Source organism: Paramormyrops kingsleyae, chromosome 5 (assembly GCF_048594095.1).
Source record: "Paramormyrops kingsleyae isolate MSU_618 chromosome 5, PKINGS_0.4, whole genome shotgun sequence".
Lineage (NCBI taxonomy): Eukaryota > Metazoa > Chordata > Actinopteri > Osteoglossiformes > Mormyridae > Paramormyrops > Paramormyrops kingsleyae.
This window is the reverse complement of record NC_132801.1, coordinates 42,004,390-42,028,688: the sequence shown is the minus strand read 5'-3', so window position 1 is coordinate 42,028,688 and position 24,299 is coordinate 42,004,390. Positions and strand designations below refer to the sequence as shown.

Genomic DNA, 24,299 nt, shown 5'->3' with positions numbered 1-24,299 from the left:
TCTAGCTTTAGTTATTGCAAGTAATTTACCTTCACTGGTCCAGAAAAGCGACACAGCGATGTTACATTTAACTGCACCAATTAAGGCTGTCGAAGCATCGAAGGATTTTACAGCCCCGACTTTTATTGCGACTTCGGTCACAATAAAATGTCTAACACCGCGTCAGCCTTGCTGTGGGAAATGTCTGAAACATACCATGCACGCTGGTAGGGCAACAATATGTTGTGGGCAAACATGTGAAAAGAAATCCATCGATTATGTAACTTCAGTTTTACTGTATGCATGCCACTGGTACAAGTTATGTCGATGTTTCACACGACAGGTACCCGCCGGTAAATATTTATACGTACAAAGCTCAACCGATATTATGTACGAGATTCAGTTATTAATGTTTTATAAAATTGATCTATTTTCTGTTGTAACAGTCCAGACATTTTGAATTATACAAAAAGTATACTTTTTTGCGACACTTTCTGTCGCAGTAAGATGATGTTTTCGCCATCTGAGCCAATTGGAGAATTTACGTCATCGAACTGCGTCTCTGCCCCGCTACATCGGAAGCTTTTTCAGAGGCGGCGGAAGATCACGAAAATGGCGGCGGTGTCCACAGTTTCAATGCAGGACAGTAGCCCAGCAAGAGAACTTGGTATTCAGACTGGTAGTGCCCTAGTAGTCGGAGATAGGATAAAAGTAGAGGAGGGAACAGGTAAATGCTATAATTAAGATCTTAGTCAATCACATTCTTTTCCCAGATGTATTGTACAGACAAGGAATCGCAGTCAGCTAGCCTGTTAGTCGGAGTTACTTATGTTATACATATATACACACAACTTTCTTTGTAACTGTTTCTTTGGATTTTGTCTAATTATTCGTGCCTGATGTTATACGACAGACACTTGGATTTTTTAAATGTACTTTATTTATACATGTATGGAGGTGGATATAATATTTAAGTGATTTATGCGTAACTACCGTGCTCAGGGTACGCCGTGAAAGCGTTCTGCGATCTGTTGTTTATGACGTTTTTTGTTTTCCACCACTTTGCTAAATGTTTCATCTTTGTTATATCATTGCTGTTTTTTTCATTATTAAAATCACTTCTTTTCAGAATAGCTTTCTAGGAAACTAATTTTGAACCAGATAAATAAATTTTGTTTCCGATTGGTGATAATAAAAAGGACTGATATTTTAGTGGAAAGAGTATTTGAGTATTTTTGTTATTATTCCATAGGACACCATATTTTTGCGATGTAATCTGAATGTCAGTCTGCTCCTCTCCACAGAAGCAGAGAAGCAGAGTCGGATGAATGCCCTGCTGGAAAGGCTCCATGCTAAATACAATACTGCACGCCCATGGCAGGAAACCAGCAAGGTGGTCCGGCAGGCTATGGTGAGTGGGGGTGCTGGTATGCTTAGGGGAGGCCGCAGGAGCTTTCGGTGCAACATTGCTTTGTCATTGTTTGCACATCTAAATGTTCTGAGGCTTCCCTGGGGGGAGAATGGGAAAGTGTGCATAGTGAAGTTTCCTACATTGCTGCAAAATGTTTGTTAGACTGGTGCAGCGGCCTCACGGCAGTGGGGAGGGATGTGGGGGAGGGGCCTTGTGATTAAGACAGTCTATGGGTAGCATTCTGCGGTTCGGCAGGGGTGTAGGGGGTGTCGTAGGTGTACAGGCTGGTCCAGCAATGAAGAATGGTAACGTGCTAAGAATTTCTGCCCACCAGGAGAAGCGTGGGGTAATGAATGCTACTGGCCATCAGCTTCTTCTCACATGCCTAGAAACGCTGCAGCGTGCCCTGAAAGGTAAGTGGTGAGAAGTGAATCTGGGTGCCATTTGGGGCCTCAGCCGCCTACCTTGTATGTGCTTCACAACTTTCATTTATGGTCTCTCATCTCAGTGATCTCCCTGCCCTCTATGACGGACCGTCTTGAGTCCATTGCTAGACAGAACGGGTAAGTTCAGGGGACGCAGCCTTCATGCAGTCTGTTGGTCAAATTTGACTGAGAGGTGTAAGTGATGGCAGAGCCTAAATTGAGCCCCCTGCTGCCCCTGAATAGGCTAGGCTCCCACCTCAGCCCCTCTGGGACAGAGTGCTACATCACATCAGACATGTTTTACGTCGAGGTGCAGCTAGACACGGGAGGACAGCTGGTAGATGTCAAGGTGGCGCATCATGGAGAGAATCCTGCGGTGAGTTCTGCTTATTTGGAGCTGAGGGGGAGAATAGGATGAACAGGAATATGAGAAGGGGGTTTCTGTGGATGGTGGAATTATATGTGGCAAATCAAATATTTTTTTAGCTAGTGATGTTTCACCCTTGCACTCTGCTGGCTCTTGTTCTCTTACAGAGCTGCCCAGAGCTTGTCCAGCACCTTCGGTATGGCCTACACTGAACACTCATGCCCTTTCCTGTAGCTCACTCTGGTTGTTGCAGTGAGCCACATGCTGATCTGTCCCCTCTTCTGTTTGCCTGTAGAGATAAGAACTTTGAGGAATTCTCCAAACACCTCAAGGGTCTGGTCAACTTGTATAAACTCCCTGGAGACAAGTAAGTCCCTCAACCTCTTTCACACCAAGCCGGTACTGGTGTCGGTGCTCAGCTGGTACTGGCCTGGAGCTCACATCAGCCCCACCAAATATCGTTTGACATTGACACGGCACTTGGTGCTGAAAGAGTAGAAAGATGACGTCAGTGTGTGTGTGTTGCGGTGGGAGGGGTACTGTTTTGGAAGTAAAGACAAAAATGGAGGAACATGCAAAATTCGATGAACGCAAGACTTTTTTTGAATTTACTGCAAAAATAATGATTATATTATTTATTTAGCTTTATGTGCCCTGCAAGGAAGTCCTCCAACCTACAGGGAAACTTGGGGGTTGGTGGCAGGATTGGCATTCTAGCCACTGGAAAAAATTACACTGGTTCATTCGGACTAGTGTGGTGCTGAAGTATCACCCACTGCACCCGCTGCACTCAGGTTCGTCATGTGATAGGTGCGGCAATGTGCTGTAATCAGCGTACGCCCCTTACCTCTCTCTTTATATGTTATTGTTCCTGGTTTTAACCCAACACAGTTCATTTGAAATTTGAGTGCCCCAAATTTACATTTTAAAGCAATTTGTGCAATCATAGATTGTTGTAACAGCGCAAATGCGTCACTTATGTACATTTATGCTGATATGACAAGAAATTACTGTGCATTTTAACCTTTATATTGCAGCTGATGTATGAATTAGCATAGAAAGGATAAAATATATAGTAATTTCTTGTCAAATCAGCGCCAACATAACCAAGCATTTAACGATATGCTGTTATGTCTGACGGATCCTTGCAAGTTAAAGTTCATAATCACATTACAAGTAAACACAACAATAACAACTTAGCCAATTCCTCCAAAGCGGTCATGGAGATCAGGGGGGTATTCCAGAAAGCAGGTTATGTGACATACCTGGGTAAGTTTAAGGGTAAGTTAGTGGATAACCTCAACTTTCGGTTCCAAAAACGGAGGTTAACTTTCTGGGTATGTACGTAACCATAGCAGCTTACTCTCTGAAAATAACCTGCTACTGAGCAGGTTATGTTCCAGGGTAAGTTTGTTGCAGAAGGTTACTGAGCATGGCGTGCCCTTTTGATGACGATCCTGTGGACGTGGAGGCACAAATTATACAAGGATTTTTTCGCCGGGAGAGAGTTATAAGACCGCGTATTGATGTCTTTTCATTTCCTAATGACTATTTGAAAAAGCGTTATCAGTTTTCAAAATAATCGTTAATTTACTTAACATCTCTTGAAACCGCATATTGCAAACCGCGGGTCTGCGCTTAGCACAGAAAACATTCTCTACATAGCACTTCGGTTTTTTGCGTCGGCATTTTTTGTATAATATGGGCGACGCAGAGCATGTAGGAAAGGCAACTGTGTGTAGAGTCGTTCGCACAGTATGTCTGGTACTTGACGCTTCTTACACACGTTTGTACAGTTCCCTGTCCATAAAGCTCTGCGTGTTATTAAAGAGGAATTCCACAGAGTGGTAGGTTTGTCCTTTGTAGTAAAATCTATGATGCATATTTAATATGTAGTCATACTATTTATATCTATAGCCTACATGTATTCAACCTGCACACACACACACTTGATACTTCCATATATGACTTTCTATTTCAGGGTTTCCAAATGTAATTTGTAATACATGTATAGTGACAATAAAAGGCATTAATTCATTCATTCATAATTGGGTGCATTAAAGCTCCTTCAATAAATGAGGGAGACTATGTTAATAGGAAATCTATTCGTAGTATCAATGTGCAGGTAACTTGATTTTGTATCCTTAATTTTTTGCCTGGTTAAATCATCAAACTCATTACTTTTTTCCACTAACTATAGGTAATCATTACAGGACACTACAATGCTGGTTACCACTGGTTGCCCTCAGAAGGGGTGAGGGGAGGTGGTGGTGGGCCCCCGCCAGTTAGACGGGCTTCAGCCTTTTTTCTATTAGCTACATGACATAAAGAATATACTAAATCGTGTTTAATAAATAGTTCAGTGATCGTGTAATCAAATATTACCTTTTTGCAGAATGTTTTTGTGTTTCATTTTGACTTGGCTCAAAGTTCTTCTGGCTCCAGAAGGATTACACCTTATTAAATAAGAAACCATATAAAAGTAACTGCTTTCATAGTGATTTAACAGTCAAAAGGATGCGGAAGGGTTACGTGTTTAATTATTTTGCATTATAATAAATGCAAAATGGCGATGTCAAATTTGCAATTTAATACACACGCATTTACTCTGTCCGTTATTTTTTGCCAAGCCAACTCTTTCTTTAGCCGATGCAGCCGTATTGCTTTTTTTCATTATTATTGGCTTGAATTCCTCATATGCGTGCATTAAAACTTCCAACTCCGCCTCTGTGAAGTATGCCGCTCTCTTTTTTTCACTTTGATTTTCCATTCTGACTCGTGAAATCGGCGATCAATTGAAAACGTCTTTGTGTGCACGGTGCACGCGCATTAACTCTGGGTAAGCAATAGGAGGTTGATTGAACTTACTCTTCTCAGGTGTTTTGGAACCGACATACTCATGGTATGCGGGTTTGGGGTATATCAACCCAGAGGTTAAGATTTACCAAATGGTAAGTTAAGCAAGCTTTCTGGAATACCCCCCAGTTCTCCAGTCACCTGGTTAGCAGGTGTGTTTACAAACATGAAGTTCATGATATTTGTTTTTGGGGCACAACTTTTATTTAGCTATCTTTTCAACTTTCTGTATACATATATTTTATTTTTTAAATCTTGCTCCGTTATTCTGATAACACCTGCCTTCTCCAAGTCATTCGGCATTGCTTCATAAACTTTTGCTTTCTGCTGTAACAACTGACTCTGGCCCAGCAGTCTTTCAGGGCCAGAAAAATGAGCTCCAGCCCAGATATATTGGCCCTGTACTGCTGTTATTTTTGGTGTGAATGCAACGACTGGGCTGGAATTTAGGCTTGGCACGGGCACCAGCCCTGGTGTGAAAGGGCTAATAGTCCACGGTTAGAGCCGAGGTCACTGCGATAACGAAAATATTGTAGCCAGCTGCTTCTGTGGTGTGGGCCCTCCTTGTGGGTGGTTCTGCTTATCTGCTGAATCTGCATTCTTGGTCCCAGTTCTAAGGGGGTCTTTTGTAGTCTGGCTTTGGTTCCAGCTGAACTCTTACTTAATGAAGGTTTGGTTTTTGGCACTTGAGTAGGGCGTTGATCTGATCCATAGTTTATACACAGTGGATCTTTTAACCGGAATGTTATTTGGTGGGAGATCAATTGGTTTATCACATATTTTGTTGAACTTGTATGTAAAACAAGGTATTTGACTAAAATTATATTTGAAATCCTAGAGCTAAAACATCCTGTAATGTAATAGAGGTGCAATGATCTGATATTTGGGATCGGTATCAGCACCAATCCATACCTATTAGATGGATCAGGTATCGGCCATATGTGCTTTTAACTCATGTCACTAATCTTTGTAAAAGCAAAGTTTTGAGAGATGGAGGCAGCATTTAGTGGAAAATCCCACTAAACAAAGCACATGCAATTGTGCAAGACAACATAAGTAATAGGGGTGTAACGGTTCACAAAAATCACGGTTCGGTTCGGTACGACACAGTGGTGTCACGGTTCGGTATGTTTTCGATACAGCAAAAAATGCCAGATAATTTCTTTGATTTTTTTTTTCCACTTTTTTATTTATTTAAACATCAAAAAAATATGATCTTGTTTTTTTTCTTTTACTTTAAACAATGATGAAGCTATTCTTCACCCATCTTCTGAGGTTTCTTTTTAGCAGCAAATAATACAAATCCTCCTTTATAACCAAAACCAAAAAGATGAGTGTGTCCACATTTTATCCACCACTCTCTTGCCATCACCCTCATAACTTACAGGGAAACCAAAGTGCTCCCAAACTCCAGACCTGTTGGTTATAGGAGGATCATCTATTTCTGGTCTGATAATTGCATTAACATTACTAGCCGTTTTGCAACGAGCTAGTGCAGCAAATGCCTGACTGACTGGAGTAGTGTTTGGGGGTGGGAGGGGCAGTCAGCATGTTGCAAAACATTATATTTTACACACTTTATTCTCTTATTCCCTCTGGAGTCTAGGGGTAGGGAACACTCTTTCAATGATTGGGGCATGATCAAACATTTCATTCAATAGCATAAACTTAATTCATGGCAAATTATTTCTTATATATTTGTTTTGGCATTAAACTCATCTTTATCTTAGTGTACTTTGTAAATATGTCAGATTTATGTTAAGTTTGTAATTTGACATCAAAGTATAGACATTGCAAAATGCAGCTTGGAATAATTGCAGACACATAATAAAAGTATATAGTAAGCAATGCTGGCAGTTTGTTTTGATCCAAGATATCTGATCAATAAAGTCTTGGCTACATGAAGATGACTAAATGGTATAGTTGCAACATTCAGTTGGATAAATAAATAAGAAAAACCGAACTCATGTCACTATTTCTGGCTCATTTCATTTAATATGTAGCAACTTTCATGTGTATGAATGAGCCATTGTGACCTGGCCACGTCCCTCCCCCCCTTTTATGGCTCTGACTGGAACGTTTCTGGATCGCGTTTCACCGTTGCGCTGTTAATAAAATTACCATGCGAATGGGAATGGGATGTGAATAGCGATCTTCGGTTGAGAGTGGTACTACACACCCCCGAAGCAGGTAAAACAAAGTAAGGTAACATGGTTTACTTTCTTGCCGATTTAACCTAATTTTATAAACTTTAATACTTCCGACAATGGACGTTTTGAAAAGAAGACAGATTACGGATTTAGTCAGCGTTTTTTTCATGTTTCTATAATAAGATTTCAGCGAGTTATGAACTGAAATAGACAAGAAAGATACTCGGCATCGCTGACGATGCCGTCGACTCCAGAGGGATAAAAGTATTTTTTTGAATCGTTCGGTTTGTAATGCTTACCGAACCGAAAGCCTCCTACCGAACGGTTCAATACGAATATGTGTATCATTACACCTCTAATAAGTAATACAAAAAAAGCAATGGATGATTAGGGAGACACTAGTGGCATGGTTGTTGGTGCCAGACGGGCCGGTCTGAGTATTTCACAATCTCCTCAGTTACTGGGATTTTCACGCACAACCATTTCTAGGGTTTACAAAGAATGGTGTGCAAAGGGAAAAACATCCAGTATGTGGCAATCCTGTGGGCGAAAATGCCTTGTTGATGCTAGAGGTCAGAGGAGAATGGGCCGACTGATTCAAGCTGATAGAAGAGCAACTTTGTCTAAAATAACCACTCGTTACAACCGAGGTATGCAGCAAAGCATTTGTGAAGCCACAACACGCACAACCTTGAGGCGGATGGGCTACAACAGCAAAAGACCCCACCGGGTACCACTCATCTCCACTACAAATAGGAAAAAGAGGCTACAATTTGCACAAGCTCACCAAAATTGGACAGTTGAAGACTGGAAAAATGTTGCCTGGTCTGATGAGTCTCGATTTCTGTTGAGGCATTCAAATGGTAGAGTCAGAATTTGGCCGTAAACAGAATGAGAACATGGATCCATCATGCCTTGTTACCACTGTGCAGGCTGGTGGTGGTGGTGTAATGGTGTGGGGGATGTTTTCTTGGCACACTTTAGGCCCCTTAGTGCCAATTGGGCATCGTTTAAATGCCACGGCCTACCTGAGCATTGTTTCTGACCATGTCCATCCCTTTATGACCACCATGTACCCATCCTCTGATGGCTACTTCCAGCAGGAAAATGCACCATGTCACAAAGCTTGAATCATTTCAAATTGGTTTCTTGAACATGACAATGAGTTCACTGTACTAAAATGGCCCCCACAATCACCAGATCTCAACCCAATAGAGCATCTTTGGGATGTGGTGGAACAGGAGCTTCGTGCCCCGGATGTGCATCCCACAAATCTCCATCAACTGCAAGATGCTATCCTATCAATATGGGCCAACATTTCTAAAGAATGCTTTCAGCACCTTGTTGAATCAATGCCACGTAGAATTAAGGCAGTTCTGAACAGTGATAATTTCGTTGACGAAATATTTTCGTTATAATTTTCGTCAACGACAAATTTTCACTGACGAAAACGAGACGATAACTAAATAAAAATTAAGTGATGATGACGAAAACTATAATAAAAATATATTGACATTTTCGTTAACTAATAAAAACGAGACGAAAATGTGAGTGAGGGACGTTTTTGGAAATGATCCAATCAGAATTAATCTTGGTGCGTGGCGCGGTGAGACGCACACGCACATTTGGAAAATTAAGATACTGATTCACCTTGCGACGCGAGATGCGACAGTACATCTTGCATACATTGGTGGGTGTCTGTCTGACTTAAACTAAAATGACATGGCAATGGCTGGGAGAAAAAGAAGAGAAGATATATGGAATAATTTAACGTTTGATGTCAAGACAAACAAGACCTTGTGTAAACCGTGTGGAGCGGAAATCGCTGGTAAAAATACAACAAATCTAAAGCGACATCTGCAAGGTAATTTTTTCAGGTCATGCAGTATTTGCAATGGCATTACTGCCAAATACAGTTTTTCTTTTAAATAATTTGGAGTTGCACTTTTGCTTTACAGAATGAAGAATGTCATATGCAAGCTCTAAACAATGCATATCTAATTTTTGGTTTTTATGGAAAGACGATATTCCACATATTTAATGAGACTTGGCTTTATTTAATTTTAAGTTAGAATATTTTGTATATTACCACGGTTTAACTAAATTACATTTAAATTAAACCCAATATATTTTAGTCAACTAAATCTACAGTAGATTTAGTCGACTAAAATCTTATGCTTTTTAGTCGACTAAAACTAGACTAAAACTAAAACAAAACAGATGACTAAAATATGACAAAAACTAAAATTGCATTTTAGTCAAAAGACTATGACTAAAACTAAATTGAAATCTGCTGTCAAAATTAACACTGGTTCTGAAGGCGAAAGGGGGTCAAACACCGTATTAGTATGGTGTTCCTAATAATCCTTTAGGTGAGTGTATACACTGCCATTCAAAACTTTGGGGTTACTTAGAAATTTCCTTGCTTTTGAAAAGAAGCAAGTTTTTTGTCCATTAAAATATCATCAGATTGTCTACACAGTATGATTGTTAATGTTGTGAATGACCTTCATTGCTGGAAACTGCTGTTTTTTAATCTAATATCTATGTTGGTGTATAGAAGTCCATTTTAAGCAACAATTAATCCTGTCTGTGTTCCAGTGGAATGTTGTTTGCTAATGCAAATTAGGTTAATTGATCATTAGAAAACCTTTTTGCAATTATGTTAGCACAGAAGAAAAATGTGCTGATTAAAGAAGCAATAAAACTGGCCTTTTTTACCAGTTGAGTATCTGGAGCATCAGCAATTCTGGGTTCAAATACAAGCTCAAAATGGTCAGAAACAAATTAACTTTATTCTGAAACTCTATTCTTGTTCTGAGAATTGAAGGCTATTCCATGTGAGAAATTGTCAGGAAACTGAAGATCTTGTACAATGCTCTGCACTACTCCCTTCACAGCACAAATTGGCTCTAACCGCAGTAGAAAGAGGAGAGGAAGGCTAAACTAGACTAAACCCAATATATTTTAGTCAACTAAATCTACAGTAGATTTAGTCGACTAAAATCTTATGCTATATCATTTATGTAAATTATGAATAAAAGTGGTCCTAAAATTGAACCCTGCGGTACCCCACTATGAACGCAGGCCCACTGTGACATTGAGCCTCTTATAACTACTCGCTGCTTCCTATCCGTTAACCAGTTATCAATCCAGGTCGCTACAGTTCCTAAAATACCTGTCGCTTTGAGTGCACAGCTCTGCGAAAGGATAAATATATTAGTGAGTGTAGTTTGAGAAACGGACATCTCATAGGTCTTCAACTGGCAGCTTCCTTAAATATAACCCACAAAAGACAAGTCTCAACATGAACAGTGAAGAGGCAACTCTTCTAGGCAGAATTGAAAGAAAAAGCCATATCTCACAATGGGCAATCAAATGAAAAGAGGAGGACTGCTTTGGTGATGGTAAAGTGGGAGATTTGTACAGGGTAAAAGGGATCTTGAAGATGGAAGGCTATCACTCCATTTTGCCATGCCATACCCTGTGGATGGCACTTAATTTGAGCCAGTTTTGTCCTGTAATAGGACCCAAACACAGCTCCAAACTATGCAAGCACTATTTATTGAAGAAGCAGTCAGCTGGTATTCTGTGTATAATGGATTGGTCAGCATAGTAACTGGATCTCAACTATATTGAGCAGTTAGGGGAGCAGCTTGACCGAATAGTTTGTTACAAGTGCCCATCAAGCCAATCCAACTTAGAATTGGATGGATCGGGGTGAAATCTTAAGAACATAAGAACTATACAAACGAGAGGAGGCCATTCGGCCCGTCGAGCTCGCTTGGGGAGAACTTAACTAATAGCTCAGAGTTGTTAAAATCTTATCTAGCTCTGATTTAAAGGAACCCAAGGATTCAGCTTGCACTACGTTATCAGGAAGACTATTCCATACTCTGACTACACGCTGTGTAAAGAAGTGCTTCCTTAAATCCAGTTTGAAATGTTCTCCCGCTAATTTCCACCTATGGCCACGAGTTCTTGTAATGGAACTAATGCTGAAGTAACTATTCGGTTGAACAGCATCCAAACCTGTTAGAATCTTATAGACCTGGATCATGTCCCCCCTCAGTCTCCTTTGCTTGAGGCTGAACAGATTTAGCTCAAATAACCTTTCCTCGTATGACATTCCTCTAAGACCAGGAATCATTCTTGTGGCCCTACGCTGCACCTTTTCTAAGGCCGCTATGTCCTTTTTAAGATATGGTGACCAAACCTGTACACAATATTCTAGGTGAGGTCTCACCAAGGAATTGTATAATCTTAGCATTACCTCCCTTGACTTAAACTCCACACACCTGGAGATATACCCCAACATCCTATTGGCCTTTTTTATTGCTTCCCCGCACTGGCGAGAATGAGACATGGAAGCATCAACATACACACCAAGGTCTTTCTCATAATCAGCTACCTTTATTTCAGTAGGTCCCATAAAATACCTGTACTTTATATTTCTGCTCCCTACATGGAGTACCTTACATTTGTCTATGTTAAATTTCATCTGCCAGGTGTCAGCCCAGTCACTAATTAAATTAAGATCCCGCTGTAGCTGCTGAGCCGCTAGTTCAGTATCTGCTACACCACCCACCTTGGTGTCATCTGCAAATTTCACCAGTTTACTGTATATATTGGTGTCTATATCATTTATGTAAATTATGAATAAAAGTGGTCCTAAAATTGAACCCTGCGGTACCCCACTATGAACGCAGGCCCACTGTGACATTGAGCCTCTTATAACTACTCGCTGCTTCCTATCCGTTAACCAGTTATCAATCCAGGTCGCTACAGTTCCTAAAATACCTGTCGCTTTGAGTTTAAGTGAGAGCCTCTTGTGGGGAACAACATCAAAAGCCTTTTGGAAATCTAAGTAGATGACATCATAGGCCTTCTTATCATCAACTTCCTGAGTAGCTTCCTCAAAAAACTCCAACAGATTTGTTAAACAGGATCTACCTCTCCTAAATCCATGCTGGCTATCCCTCAAAATGTTATTTGAAGTTACTTGTCAGTTTATATCAACGAACTGACATTTAGAATGCACAAAGTCTACCAGGCTGTAATTGCAAATGGAGGACACTTTTACAAAAGCAAGTTCTGAAGAGGACAACTGTTTTAATTTCAAAAATGATAATTTCTAACTTTGTCAATAACTATTTCCTATATATTGGCTGAATTTCCTATTCAAACTCATTTCATGTAAGTTTTAATGGAAAACAAGGACAAGTGACCCCAAACTTTTGAACGGTGGTGTATATAAAATATAAATATTTATATGTATTTATTATATTAGAGTATTAAAGTAAAAGGAGCTCTTGTATTGGAATCTGTATCGGTATTGGCAGTTGTGTGTTGGAATTGGATCGTAACAAGAAAAATGTGGATTGGCCCACCCGAAGAATGTATTCTTTTCTGATTTATCTCATTATAAAAGTTTCAGAATTGTCTTTACAAAAAAAAAATGGAATCCTGTGAGTAGACTTCAATAACGCCTAATTTTTCAGCTAAAACCACCTGTCACTGGTATCCCAGGGCCAAGCTTGAGAAACACATTTTGGTGGTCTCAGATTATGATGGAAACAGGATTGCTTTTCATATGATGCAAGCCTCACTTCTCAGTAATAGACTAGTGTGTAGTACACGTAGATTGTCATCTTTTCCTTCTGTATGTAGCTTTTTAACAAAAATAGTGTAAACCGGTCACTGATGGAAGGCCAAGACGGGGGGAAAAACATGACGATATAAGAGTGTTCTTTAAATGTGTATAGGTGTCCGCTGTATAGGTGATGTTTCTGTTAAAATGCTTTTGCGGTCTAACGGATGTGTTTTTGTGATGTCTGATACCTCATAGCTACACATCACAGCAGATATTCTTTGGCAAATATGATTTCTACTGGTGGGGAATTTAATGGATTAAGGGCTGGGGGGGTGACACTGTCACAGGTATGAAACTGGGTGTACACAGTGCAGGTTGTCAGTGACATCATATCTTTTCTCTCCCTCATTCACTCTCGGTCTGCAGCAAGCTTAAGACAAAGATGTACCTGACCCTACAGTCCCTGGAGCTGGACCTCACAAAGATGATGCACATGTTCAGGTCTGATCCCCATGTCTGCATTTTCCTGCTATTTTGTTGCCAGTTTGTCCCATGACCAGTACTATGTGTGTTGATCTGTGTGTTATAGGTTGGCCACAAATGCCAACACTCTGGACACCATCCTTTATGGGAGCGTCGGTCTCCTGACAGCTCGCAGTGGAGGTACCCTCTGCACCAGAGTCTAATGTACCTATGTAAAGCCTCTGTATAAGCTTTTGCTACATCTGTTCCATGGCAGTTGTATTTAAATTGTGTCTGTGTAATGTAAAAATTGTGGTTTTCAGTTTAATGTGTTTTCTGTGCATGCGACCCCTTGCAGGTCACCTGTTGTCATTGCAATGCTACGTGTCACCGTATGATGTCTTCGAGGAGGGGACGAGAGCACTGCTGAACTTCACTGATTCCAATGGTTAGTCTTGTAGAGGGAGGTCTGAATTATGGCCGATGAAATACTGCTTGTCTGTACAAGAGGGGAGGGATCTATTGGACATGTTTTATTATTATTGAAATAAACTGCTGGTGCTGCTGCTAAGGTGTGCTTTGAGTGCCTTAATTTACCCTCTCACTATGCTCCCCCTCCCTGGCCACTGCAGTGCCTCGCTCCCTAGGCATCAGCATGTCAGTGACAGTGGAAGGCACTTCCTCAGTGTACAAGCTGCCCATTGCCCCCCTGATCACTGGCTCCCACCCTGTGGACAACAAAGGGTAGGAGGAGCTAAAGATTGGGGGGGGGAGGTTAACCAGGATGAGGGATGAATGAAGGGGGATGGTGGCAGTGAGATGTGTGTCTGTGTTTCTCATGTTTTGCAAAGAGCTGTTAAACTTAGATTATTGTCAATTTAAAAACTGATTCACTTAATGTATTACATATTGTGAGGTGTTATTGTGTAAAAACTACAACTTTGTATCGATTGAAAAAATTAACCAATGAATCGCACAACTTGCCATGATTAATAGCACCAGACATCAAAACTTGCAATCATAAATACAGTGGAATCCACTTATAGTGATCAAGTCTGTCTGGGTGAAATTGAGCACTATAAGCGGATGATCATTATAACCAATTTTTTCCCTTTTTCTTTGTCTCAAGGAGGTTACCATCTATTTGTTGAATGGTTTAAACTTGTTCATATTAATTTCCAACAAAAATACTACTTGCAAACAAGTACAAGCTGAATTTCAGTGCCTTCAAAATGGCCTTGCAAAGGCATATACCACATGTACATATAATTGCAGCTACTCAATAGGTGGATCAACAGACTGTTTAATTCCATCTGCGTGTTAGATCTAAAATTTATCTGACTCAGAGCAGAAGCCTGATAACAAGTGAAGGTGTACTTAATAACATGAAAGATCTTAATATTTTAAGGTACAACCCATAAAAAAATAAAACATACTGCAAATCATTATTTAAAATTCTTTTAATTTTAAATTCTTTTTAAAAATGACATAAACCAGGTCACATCCCGTGAATGTTTTAATTTTAGATTTGAATTCTGGGATTCTGTGTAATATCATGACTTTAACTCGCATAGTTTACAACCAGAAAGAAATATTATATGACCACTATTAAAAATATTTGCTTGTTCGTTTCTCCCATTTTCAAAATTTTGCATGCATTAAGTCAGTCAACAAATGTTCATATTGAACGCTATGTGTTCCCTTGATACATTTCCCAACCCTAGAAAAAGCACATGGTTACTCACTTTATGTCCATGGATAAATGTCTCCCCTCTCAGAACTCCTTCATTTTCTGCTGTGACCAACTCAAACTCTGTGGACCTACCAGCCTGCTTCTTCCTGAAGATCAATCGGCCCACTCCCTGCTCGCTGTCGTTCATACAGCGCATGGACACCATTACAGGTGAGGGGTCACGGGGGGGGGTTTAGTAGTGTTAAAGGGGTTAACAATCGGTTAATTTAGGAATAATTTTAGGAATAAACATTTCATTTCATAGATGAACATGAGTAAAATTCTAATGAATCTGTACTGGTTATGGAATTTCAGGCCTCAGTATCCTATATAAATGGCATAATAGACATCTGAGCACTATTCAGCTGGTTTTGCTCTGCCCATATGGATGAATGTTAGATTTAACCTAACGAATGTATGTGGCAAACAAAAAAGAAATGAGTTTTGGGAAAACTGAGATTCATGGTTAGTGGTCAATGCTAAGATTTGTTTCCCTGTGTTTGTTTATTGGTCATTGTTTGGGTATATATGCCATTCTGTGTTGAAAGGATTCTATGGCAGCATGTAGTAAGTGCAACATGGTTGAGTTAATTGTTTTGTGTAGGTATGGTAGAGAGATTGTGTGCAGATTTTTGAGTAATACTGAACGTTGCTTGTCTCGTCATGGGAGAGAGAAGAAAATGGTGGGAGAGGCTGGGCTTGTGAAATTCTTAGTGCTTTGATAAAAGGTCAAGATAAATTTGTATTGTTAAAGACTTCAAAGTCCAGCAGAAACCTCTAGACTGGTAATTTTGCAGTATTATGTAACACTGGTGTTCTAAAAAGTTTGTTACTGTTACGGAGTATAACATTTGGTTAACGGTTAGTTCTCATTCCCTGAAATTGACTTCTTGTCTTGGGAAGAGTCTTGTGATTGAGACAGACATATTGTTTCTTTTCCATTAACCCCAGCACTGTCCCTTTCCCAGGCATCTCTGTGTTTGAAACCTCCCCTGCCCTGGCTCCGCTGTATGAGCTCATTGTGCAGAGCCAGCTACAGGACGAGGGGGCGGGCCCTATGCCAAGCCATGCACACACCATGCGCTTCTATGCGGTGAGTGCCTCCTCAGCACCTCGCCTGCCATACCACTTTCTGTTATTTATACATGAGAGATGTCCTGAATCTCACTTGGTTTCATATTTCCTCCTATATCAGTCTCTGCCCGGCCAGCAGCACTGTTATTTCCTGAACTGTGATGCACCAGTCCAGGATGGGCGGTGCCTGCAGGGGGCACTGGTGTCTAAGATTCCCTTCCGGCACCCTGCACAGGTGCCAGCACTGCTGGATGTCATCCGACACCAGGCTGCATACAACACACTCATTGCTAGCTGTGTCAAGAAGACACTTATCAAAGAGGGTAGGTGCAGTTCCATCTGCTCATGGGTCACTCATGGTCAGACACCGAGTGCAGACTGTATGGGCCAATTCATTCTTCACTTTTCCATGTGCTGTTATAGTTCAGTCATAGAGTGAGTGAGTGTAAATTTTATCAGGGGTGTGTGCACAAGCCAGATTTTGTTTTTTTTTTTCTCAAATGAAAAAAAATGCATGCCAAAAAATCTTTAATTGGGCTACGAGAAGCAAACATGTACTATTCCATCTCATTCGTGCATCTTGTTTTTAGCGTTTTTGAGGCATTTGCCATTCAATTTGAATATCATCCAAGCGAGGATACACAAATGGTGAATGCTTAAAATGCCCCATAATTTTTCTCCCACTGGTAACTTCATTGTGATAGCAGCCCCCCCATGTAGTGAGTACGCAAATCAGCCCAAGCTAGCAACTCTCAAATCATCCACTACTATTTTTATATTGCTCACTTTGTCTTGCACAATTCCGTGTATTTTTGTTTAGTGGGATTTTCCATTAAACGCTGCTTTCGTCTCTCAAAACTTTGCTTTTACAAAGATTGCAAATCAATATGCTACTAGTTGTTCTTAAAAGTATAAAATACTTCCCGATTTCCACCCTCTAATATGATGTTCTTACTTGCTCCTACTGCAAAAGGTAAGTACATGACGTCACAATGTCACAGCAGGCAGAAGTCACTGTGCTCACACCCACTGAGTGACAAAGAGACTGAGTGGCAACGTTGGTGTTCAACTTGAATGCGGTTTAAAAAAAAAAGCACGTCAAATGGGCAAGAGCTGTTGTGCAATTGGTTGTACAAACAAGAAATAGGAGCTGTCACTTCTATTACAGAACGCAGAAAACTAAAAAAGTAACTATCGGACATGAGTTGGTCACATATGTCTGATACCTAATCCGTATAATAGGTATGGATCGGGGTCGATACCGATCTGAATATCAGATTGGTGCACCTCTAATAAGTTCTAATTATGTTTCCATTTTAAAATGTATTTGTCATCAATGGTGAATACAGGTTGTTTAAATAAGGCTGATGGTTTAACCCTGACGAGTGCTCACCATGTTTGTATGGGTGTCCTCCCACTGTACAGATTACCTGTAGTGACTCTAGACTGGACTTTCCCTGTCTCATGCCCTGTACATCCTGGAGCATCCAAATGCCGTATATCATAAGTGGTTATTCAAAATGGGTGAAATAGTTGGACTTGGGTAGAATAGTTGCAAAAGCCTGACTCACCCCCCCCCCCTTCTGATTTATTAGGATTGGCTTTGTGTATTCATATTGTACTGATCTGTCGCTGGGTGATTGCTGACCCACCTCTTTTCTGTCCTGTTAGATACACCGGGGCTGCTGCAGTTTGAGGTTTGTCCACTGACGGACTCCAGCTTCAGTGTATCCTTTCAGCACCCTGTCAACGAGTCCCTGGTTTGCGGTGAGGACACACAGTCTTAATTACTACCTACTTTGGACATTCAGGATATGAAAGTCATTTGTTTTAGCTTATGTCACCTCATTTTCCTACTTTTTCACTAATCTTTCCAGTGGTCATGGATGTGACTGATTCAAGGCAGGTATCCTGTAAGCTCTACAAAGGTGTCTCTGATGCCCTCATCTGCACAGATGACTTCATCACCAAGGTCGTCCAAAGGTGTGTCCCCTGGCCCTTAACCTGGATCACTGTTGTTCAGCCAGGCCAGGGAACATCACCCTGTTTTTTTTTTATCTGATAAAAGCATCAGATAAATGAATAAAATATAATTGGAAATGGAAGCCTTTCCGGTGTGAATACTATGCATATAGTATAAACAGAACTGGACGCATACATGCAGTTAATGACAGTGTCTGAAGTTGTGCGGGTTCATTTTACAGTATAAACGAGGCTTAAGTGTAATGCTAAAAAAATATCCAACTGTTCTAACATTAACAACTATCCTACCACCCAGGTGCATGTCCATCCCAGTCACCATGCGAGCCATCCGGCGCAAAGCAGAGACCATCCAGGCTGACACCCCCGCCCTGTCCTTGATCCAGGAGACTTTGGAGGACATGGTGAAGAAGAATCTGCCTCGTGCCTGCAGCCCCTGTTATGGCATGGGTTCCGGAGGTAGCGGGAGCAACCCCATGAGCCTCTCAGGGGCCGGAGGGGGGAACACGCCTACTGGAGGTGGCGGCATGGGAAGCAGTGCTGGAGGAGGGCCCTCCTTTACAGGCCCAATCAACTCGCTGTTTGGCATGAGCAGGGGCACGGGCTCCCTGTCGGAGGGCATGGGCCAGATCGGCGGGGGCCAGCAGCATCAGGTACAGCAGCAGCAGGCTGCTCATGGAGATGACTTCAGTAAAGTCACTCAGAACCCCATCCTGACAAGCCTACTTCAGATCACAGGCAGCGTGGGCTCCAGTCCCACCCCTCAGCCCCCCTCCTCTGGGCCCCAGCCCCACCAGACCCCACCCCCAACCTCCTCCCCTGCCAGCAACACAAAGAACCACCCCATGCTCATGCACCTGCTGAAGGATAACCCCTCCCAGGACTTCTCAGCCCTTTACAGTTCTGGACCTCTGGAGAGGCAGAACTCATCCTCGGAGTCACCTCGCACCGACGGCCTGGGGGGCACTGGGGGGGGCACCAAGCCAAAGAAGAAGCGAATGAGGGGGACTGAGAAGAGTGGAGTGTCCGGGGCAGCTATGGGCATCAAGCAGCAGCAGGGTGGGCCCATGCAGCACCACCACCCCACTGAGGATGACTTCCACCGCGAGCTTTTCTCTATGGATGTGGATGCCACCCAGAACATGTTTGATGTGAATCTGCCAGGGGATGGCCTGGACACTCCCCACAGCATAACACCAGCCCCCAGTCAATGTGGCACCCCCCCTGCAGGGCCCAGCATGCCGTATCACGCCCCAGCCCACACCCAGGCCCAGTCACAGCAACAGCCGCCACCTCAGCCACCCCCCTCAGGCCCCAACCTGAACCGCATGACGCGCCTCTCCAGCTCTGACAGTATCGGTGCTGACATCAATGAGATCCTTTCGGACCTCCCCGACCAAACAGCGAAAGGATCGGTGGGTGGTGGGGCCAGCGCTCACGGTCAGCACCACCTGAGCGGGGAGGACGCAGGCCCGCTGGGCACTCCACTGAGGGACTCCTCTAGTTCAGGCCAGGGCAGTGCTGTCTTTGAGTCCGACTTGTTCAACGCAGGTAGCAACGAGAACCCATTCCCAGACGCTGCTGACCTCATTGCCGAGGCAACCACAGCAGCCACACCCACCAGCGACTCCTCCTCCACTAACTTCTTCCCAGACACGGTGGACTTCAACCCTGACCTCCTGAGCACCCAGGGCTTCCACCAGTCCTACTTTGGGGACAGCTCCCCCAGCGCAGACGGGGACCTCGACCTGGGCAAGGGCTTTGGGGGCAGCCAGCAGAATACCCCTATAGGGACGCCCCAGAACCCAACTCCACATGGGCGCAGCAGCCCTGACCCCCCCCTCAAGGATGCCTTTGACATGAATGTCGTCTTTGGGGGTGCGGGTGGAGGAGGAAAGCCCCTGCTTGTGCCTGCCCCTGATCTGGGGGACCCACACTCGGGAGGGGGGCAGAGTCCTCATATGATGGGCTTGGGTGGGGGTGGAACTGGTGAATTTAAGGGTGCTGATTTGAAGAGTAAGCAACAGCAGATGATGCGGGGTAAAGATGATGGTGGCTGTGCTGGGAGTTCTGGCCTGGGGGGTGTGTTGGGGGGCCTGTCCGAAGGTAAGCAGGTGAAGCGGAGCCGCACCCCTTCCAGTGAGAGTAAGTCAAAAGATAAGCCCCCCAAGCGTAAGAAGATGGACCCTGACAGCAAGTCTCCGTCTCACAGCACGGGCAGCCGACCCTACACCCCACCCAGCGGGGCTGTGGGCTCTGGCGTGCCCATGAGCTGTGGAGGCTCCAAATCCCCCGGGAGCTCTGGGAGGTCACAGACTCCTCCAGGAGGCGCCACACCACCTATTCCCAAAATTACCATTCAGATTCCAAAATGCACCTTGTCAGGGGGCAAGACCTCCTCCCATGGAGGATACACATCCAGCAGCTCTGCTGGGGGTAGTGGGGGCAGCCTGGGTGGAAGCAGCAGCAGCAAAAGCCACCACTCCCACTCGTCATCATCTTCGTCCTCCTCGTCAGGCAAAGTGAAGAGCAACAAATCAGAGGGTTCTCTGGGTCAGAGCAATAGCTCCAAACCAAGCAGCAGCGGAGGGGGCGGGGGGCCTGTGGGCTCCCAGTCAAAGGGCTCCTCGCAGGGGATCAGCGTTGGAAAGCCAGGCTCATCCCCAATAACTAAACATGGGCTGTCTGGCATGGGGAGTGGGGGCAGCGGGGGAGGAAGTGGCAGCAAAATGAAACCTCAGGGGGGAAAGCCCCCAGGATCTCTCATGAACCCAAACATCAAGCCCAACATCTCACCGTCGCATTCTCGCTCTGGCACCTCCGACAAGCTCTCCTCTCCCATGAAGCTGCAGCAGAGCCAGGTCCCCGTGACGCCACCATCCTCCAAGGCAAAGTCACCCATGGGCTCAGGCAGTGGGGGCTCTGGGGGTTCAAAGTCCTCCTCAGGAATGAGCTCCCAGAAGCAGATGAGTGGCTCCTCTTCCAGCTCCTCCTCCTCATCATCATCATCATCATCCTCCTCCTCTTCCAGCTCTTCATCTTCTGGCACCATGTCATTTTCTGCAGCTTCGCAGTCACAGTACAGTGGTGGTGGGGGAGGTGGTGGTGGTGGCGGCGGCGGCAGCAGCAGCAGCAACAACAACCCCAATGCCAAAGGCAAGTCGCCGAGCCGCAACAAAAAGCCTTCCCTCACAGCCGTGATTGATAAGTTAAAGAGTGTGGGAGGGGGAGGGGTGGGGGGTGAGGAAGGTGGCGAGGGAGGCTGTGGAGGTGGCAGTAGTTCTGGAGGAGGTGCGGGGATTTCCTCAAATGTTGGTCCCCCATCCTCCAAGCATGGAATGTCCTCCCAAAGCACGGAATACATGAGTAAGCGGGAGAAGATGGAGAAGGAGGGCAAATCCAAAGTGTTGGTGTCAGGGAGCTCAGGGGACAAGAAGCCGCTGGATTCGAAAAGTGGGGGTGCTGGAAGCACCGGGGTGGCCAAGATCATAATCAGCAAGCCGGATGGGGGGTCTCCAAGCATCAAGGCCAAGGTAACTCTTCAGAAGCCTGGGGAGGGCACTGCTGATGCTATGCGTACCCAACTGCCAGGTCTCAAGGCTTCTCCCCTGTTCAGCGGCTCCACGCCCAAGCATGACCGCTGCTCCCCCAGCCACAGCCGCTCTCCGGGGTACATTCCTCTGAACCCCGACAGCGAGAGCGAGTCTGGCAGCAGCTCTGTGGCCGAGAAGTCGCACCAGAACAGCCCCAGCTCAGATGATGACCAGGCCCTGCGGCCCCTGCAGACCCCCCACGAGTACATCAGTTCCACTCCAGTCAGCTCAGGCGAGAAGCACAAGAAACACAAGAAGGAGAAGAAGAAGCAGAAGGAAAGGGAGAGGGAACGGGACCGGGAGCGTGACAAAGAGAAAAAGAAGTCTTCCTCATCCTGCAGCTCATCTTCACACCCGCTCAAGCCTGACAGCTGGTCTCGCTCACCCATCTCAGCACCAGACCCAACACTTTCCATGCTGGGATCAGATCGTCCGGCCCGGCCCAGCCCTCCCTATCTACACACCGAGGATGATGACCTCATGGACTCCGCACTCACGGGTAACCTGGAACCCTTCAAATAAGATGCCTGTCACCGAGGGACTACGTCAGATAGATTGGCACCAAGCTGGCGCTTTCTATCGTGGCGATGTGGAGATCAGCCGTGCAGGAAGCTGGGGCAAAAGGAGCAGCCTTTTTGCTTTATTTTTATGAATATTAGCTGATGTGGTTAGCAGTGTTGCCTTACACCTCTTGGACCAGGGTTCGAGTCTCCACCTCGACTCTACATATGTGGAGTTTGCATGTTCTCTCCTTGTTATCAAGGGGTTTCCTCCAGGTACTCCAGTTTCCCCTCACAGTCCAAAAACATGCCAAGATTAACTGTAATTTCCAAATTGCGCATAGGTGTGAGTGAATGGTGTCTGAGTACGCCCTGTAGTGAATTGATAGCCCAAGGTTATTCCCTGCATAGGCACCGCACCCCCTCCCAACCCAGCATACCACAAGTGGGTGTGGAAAATGGATGGACAGAAGTTCCTCAAAGACCATCAGCATGCTGGTTTTCATCCCAGCCAAGTTCCTTTTTTCCTTTTAAATGTAAATGTACACTTCTCTTGAATATGGCCAACAAAGTTGTCTTACATGCAGGGTAAGGTTTGAAAAGGGAAAAAAAACAAATTGACTGTATTTGTGATCATGATAATGTATCGTGCACCAGGGCCTCTGGGCATACAATGATTTAATGCTGTTCAATGCTTGTGTGAGTTGCATGATTATCTAAACCCTGCTATTTTATCATATGTTCCTTTGGGAAATCAAATTCCCCCTGGATGTTCTTTTTAAGAAATTTCCTGTACTCTTTACTGCGGAGCCAAAAAAACTGCATCCTAATTATGGTTACAGAGATAGGACCAGTGTGACACATTTGGAGAAAAATTGCACATAGTCTAAAAATCAAAACTGAATATTTCTAATTCAGTCTTAAACATAACTTTTGCTTCTGTTGCCTAATTTTGAGGCCAAACACATTGCAACATTGTTATAGTAACATACTAAATTTTATTTCTCTACTTTTGAAACTAAGGAGCAGGATCTAATAATTTATTTTTTTGTAGCATGGAAGTTTTCATTCAGTGGATAAACTATACATTGTTTAATCCTTATTTTTTATCTATCTAAAGTTTGCAGAACTTATTACTTATGATAGTTATTTTTAAGAATTGGTTTGGGAAGGTGTTCTGTGAACAGCTGTAGTATTTTTACATTTCTGTAATCTGTCAATTTTTTTATGGAGTATGTTACATTGCTGAGTTAAACTTTTAATTGTTGTACAGGTCCCCCCTCACACTTCTGTGTCACGTATTGTGTAATTGAAGATATCTTTGCTTTTCAACAAAGTAGAAAGTGGCATTACCTGGAAATATGCATTTACTGAACTTAAAAAAAAAAAAAAAATGGTCTTTTTACCAATGGATTTCTTTGAACTCTATTATTTAACTGAGAAACAAAAACGGGCTGGAAGGGGGTGCAGCAAAACAAAACCTGCATTAGTGTGAAATGAAATGCAACACAATTGTCTTCTGAGGATTATGTTTTTATAAAACAAAAATGAAGTACAGATGTACATGCATTGTACATTGTTAGTTATGATTCTATGTTTGTTTTCCTTTGATTGGAATTAGAAATTTATATAAAATTTCATTCACCGTGGGTGGTGTTGTGCTTGGGACCATCCGAAAAATGCCAGTCTGTTTCCCATGATTAGAATCTGAGAATTATTAGTGATGTTGCTACATATTTGGAATGAGCCACAGTCACAGAGGTTGCTACTTGTTGCTCCATAAGGAATTTTGAGGAAGGTAAAAACTGCTGGAGTGTCATGCCCTTGCTTTTTTTTTGCATTTACTGAAGCAAGATGGTCTACTGAGCAGTGGGGGAGAAATCACGTGGTCTGATGAGTACAGCTGAAGCTTGTGGGTGAAGCAGCGTCAGTGATGGTTTCCTTAGTTCTGATTTAGAACCACTGTCCCTAAGGTGGTAGCGCTCTAGAGTGTGGGATGAATTTTCCTGATGATCCATTTACCTTTGATAAATTAAAGACCATGCTGCAGTATTGTTTTCATCCGATTGCATCTGAAGCATTCATACCCAGGAGGCAGAGAAATCTTTTCATGGGCCAGTGCTTTCTTCCAGTATTACAGAGTATTATAATGAGAAGATAAATGAAATAACAGGGAT

General features: G+C 43.4%; 1 protein-coding gene across 1 annotated transcript; it reads left to right on the top strand.

The window, feature by feature from the left end:
* The first annotated feature begins 559 nt into the window (after window positions 1-559).
* Window positions 560-23,771, top strand: med1 (mediator complex subunit 1). The gene is made up of 17 exons (XM_023806626.2): window positions 560-706; window positions 1,284-1,390; window positions 1,725-1,803; window positions 1,899-1,953; window positions 2,059-2,191; window positions 2,350-2,378; window positions 2,478-2,549; window positions 13,208-13,282; window positions 13,371-13,444; window positions 13,602-13,691; window positions 13,876-13,987; window positions 15,022-15,146; window positions 15,944-16,068; window positions 16,171-16,372; window positions 17,721-17,816; window positions 17,927-18,032; window positions 18,328-23,771. Exons 1-17 carry the CDS (start codon window positions 592-594, stop codon window positions 22,142-22,144), a joined length of 5,412 nt encoding a protein of 1,803 aa, XP_023662394.1. The 5' UTR covers window positions 560-591; the 3' UTR covers window positions 22,145-23,771.
* Window positions 23,772-24,299: the final 528 nt, after the last annotated feature.

What these genes read in the sequence shown, in the direction of transcription:
- med1 (XM_023806626.2), top strand. Translation starts at nt 592, where the DNA reads ATGGCGGCGGTGTCCACAGTTTCAATGCAGGACAGTAGCCCAGCAAGA. An exon ending in AGGTGGTCCGGCAGGCTATG is followed by an intron (nt 1,391 to 1,724) that starts GTGAGTGGGGGT and finishes TCTGCCCACCAG; the next exon opens with GAGAAGCGTGGGGTAATGAA. An exon ending in GAGCTTGTCCAGCACCTTCG is followed by an intron (nt 2,379 to 2,477) that starts GTATGGCCTACA and finishes GTTTGCCTGTAG; the next exon opens with AGATAAGAACTTTGAGGAAT.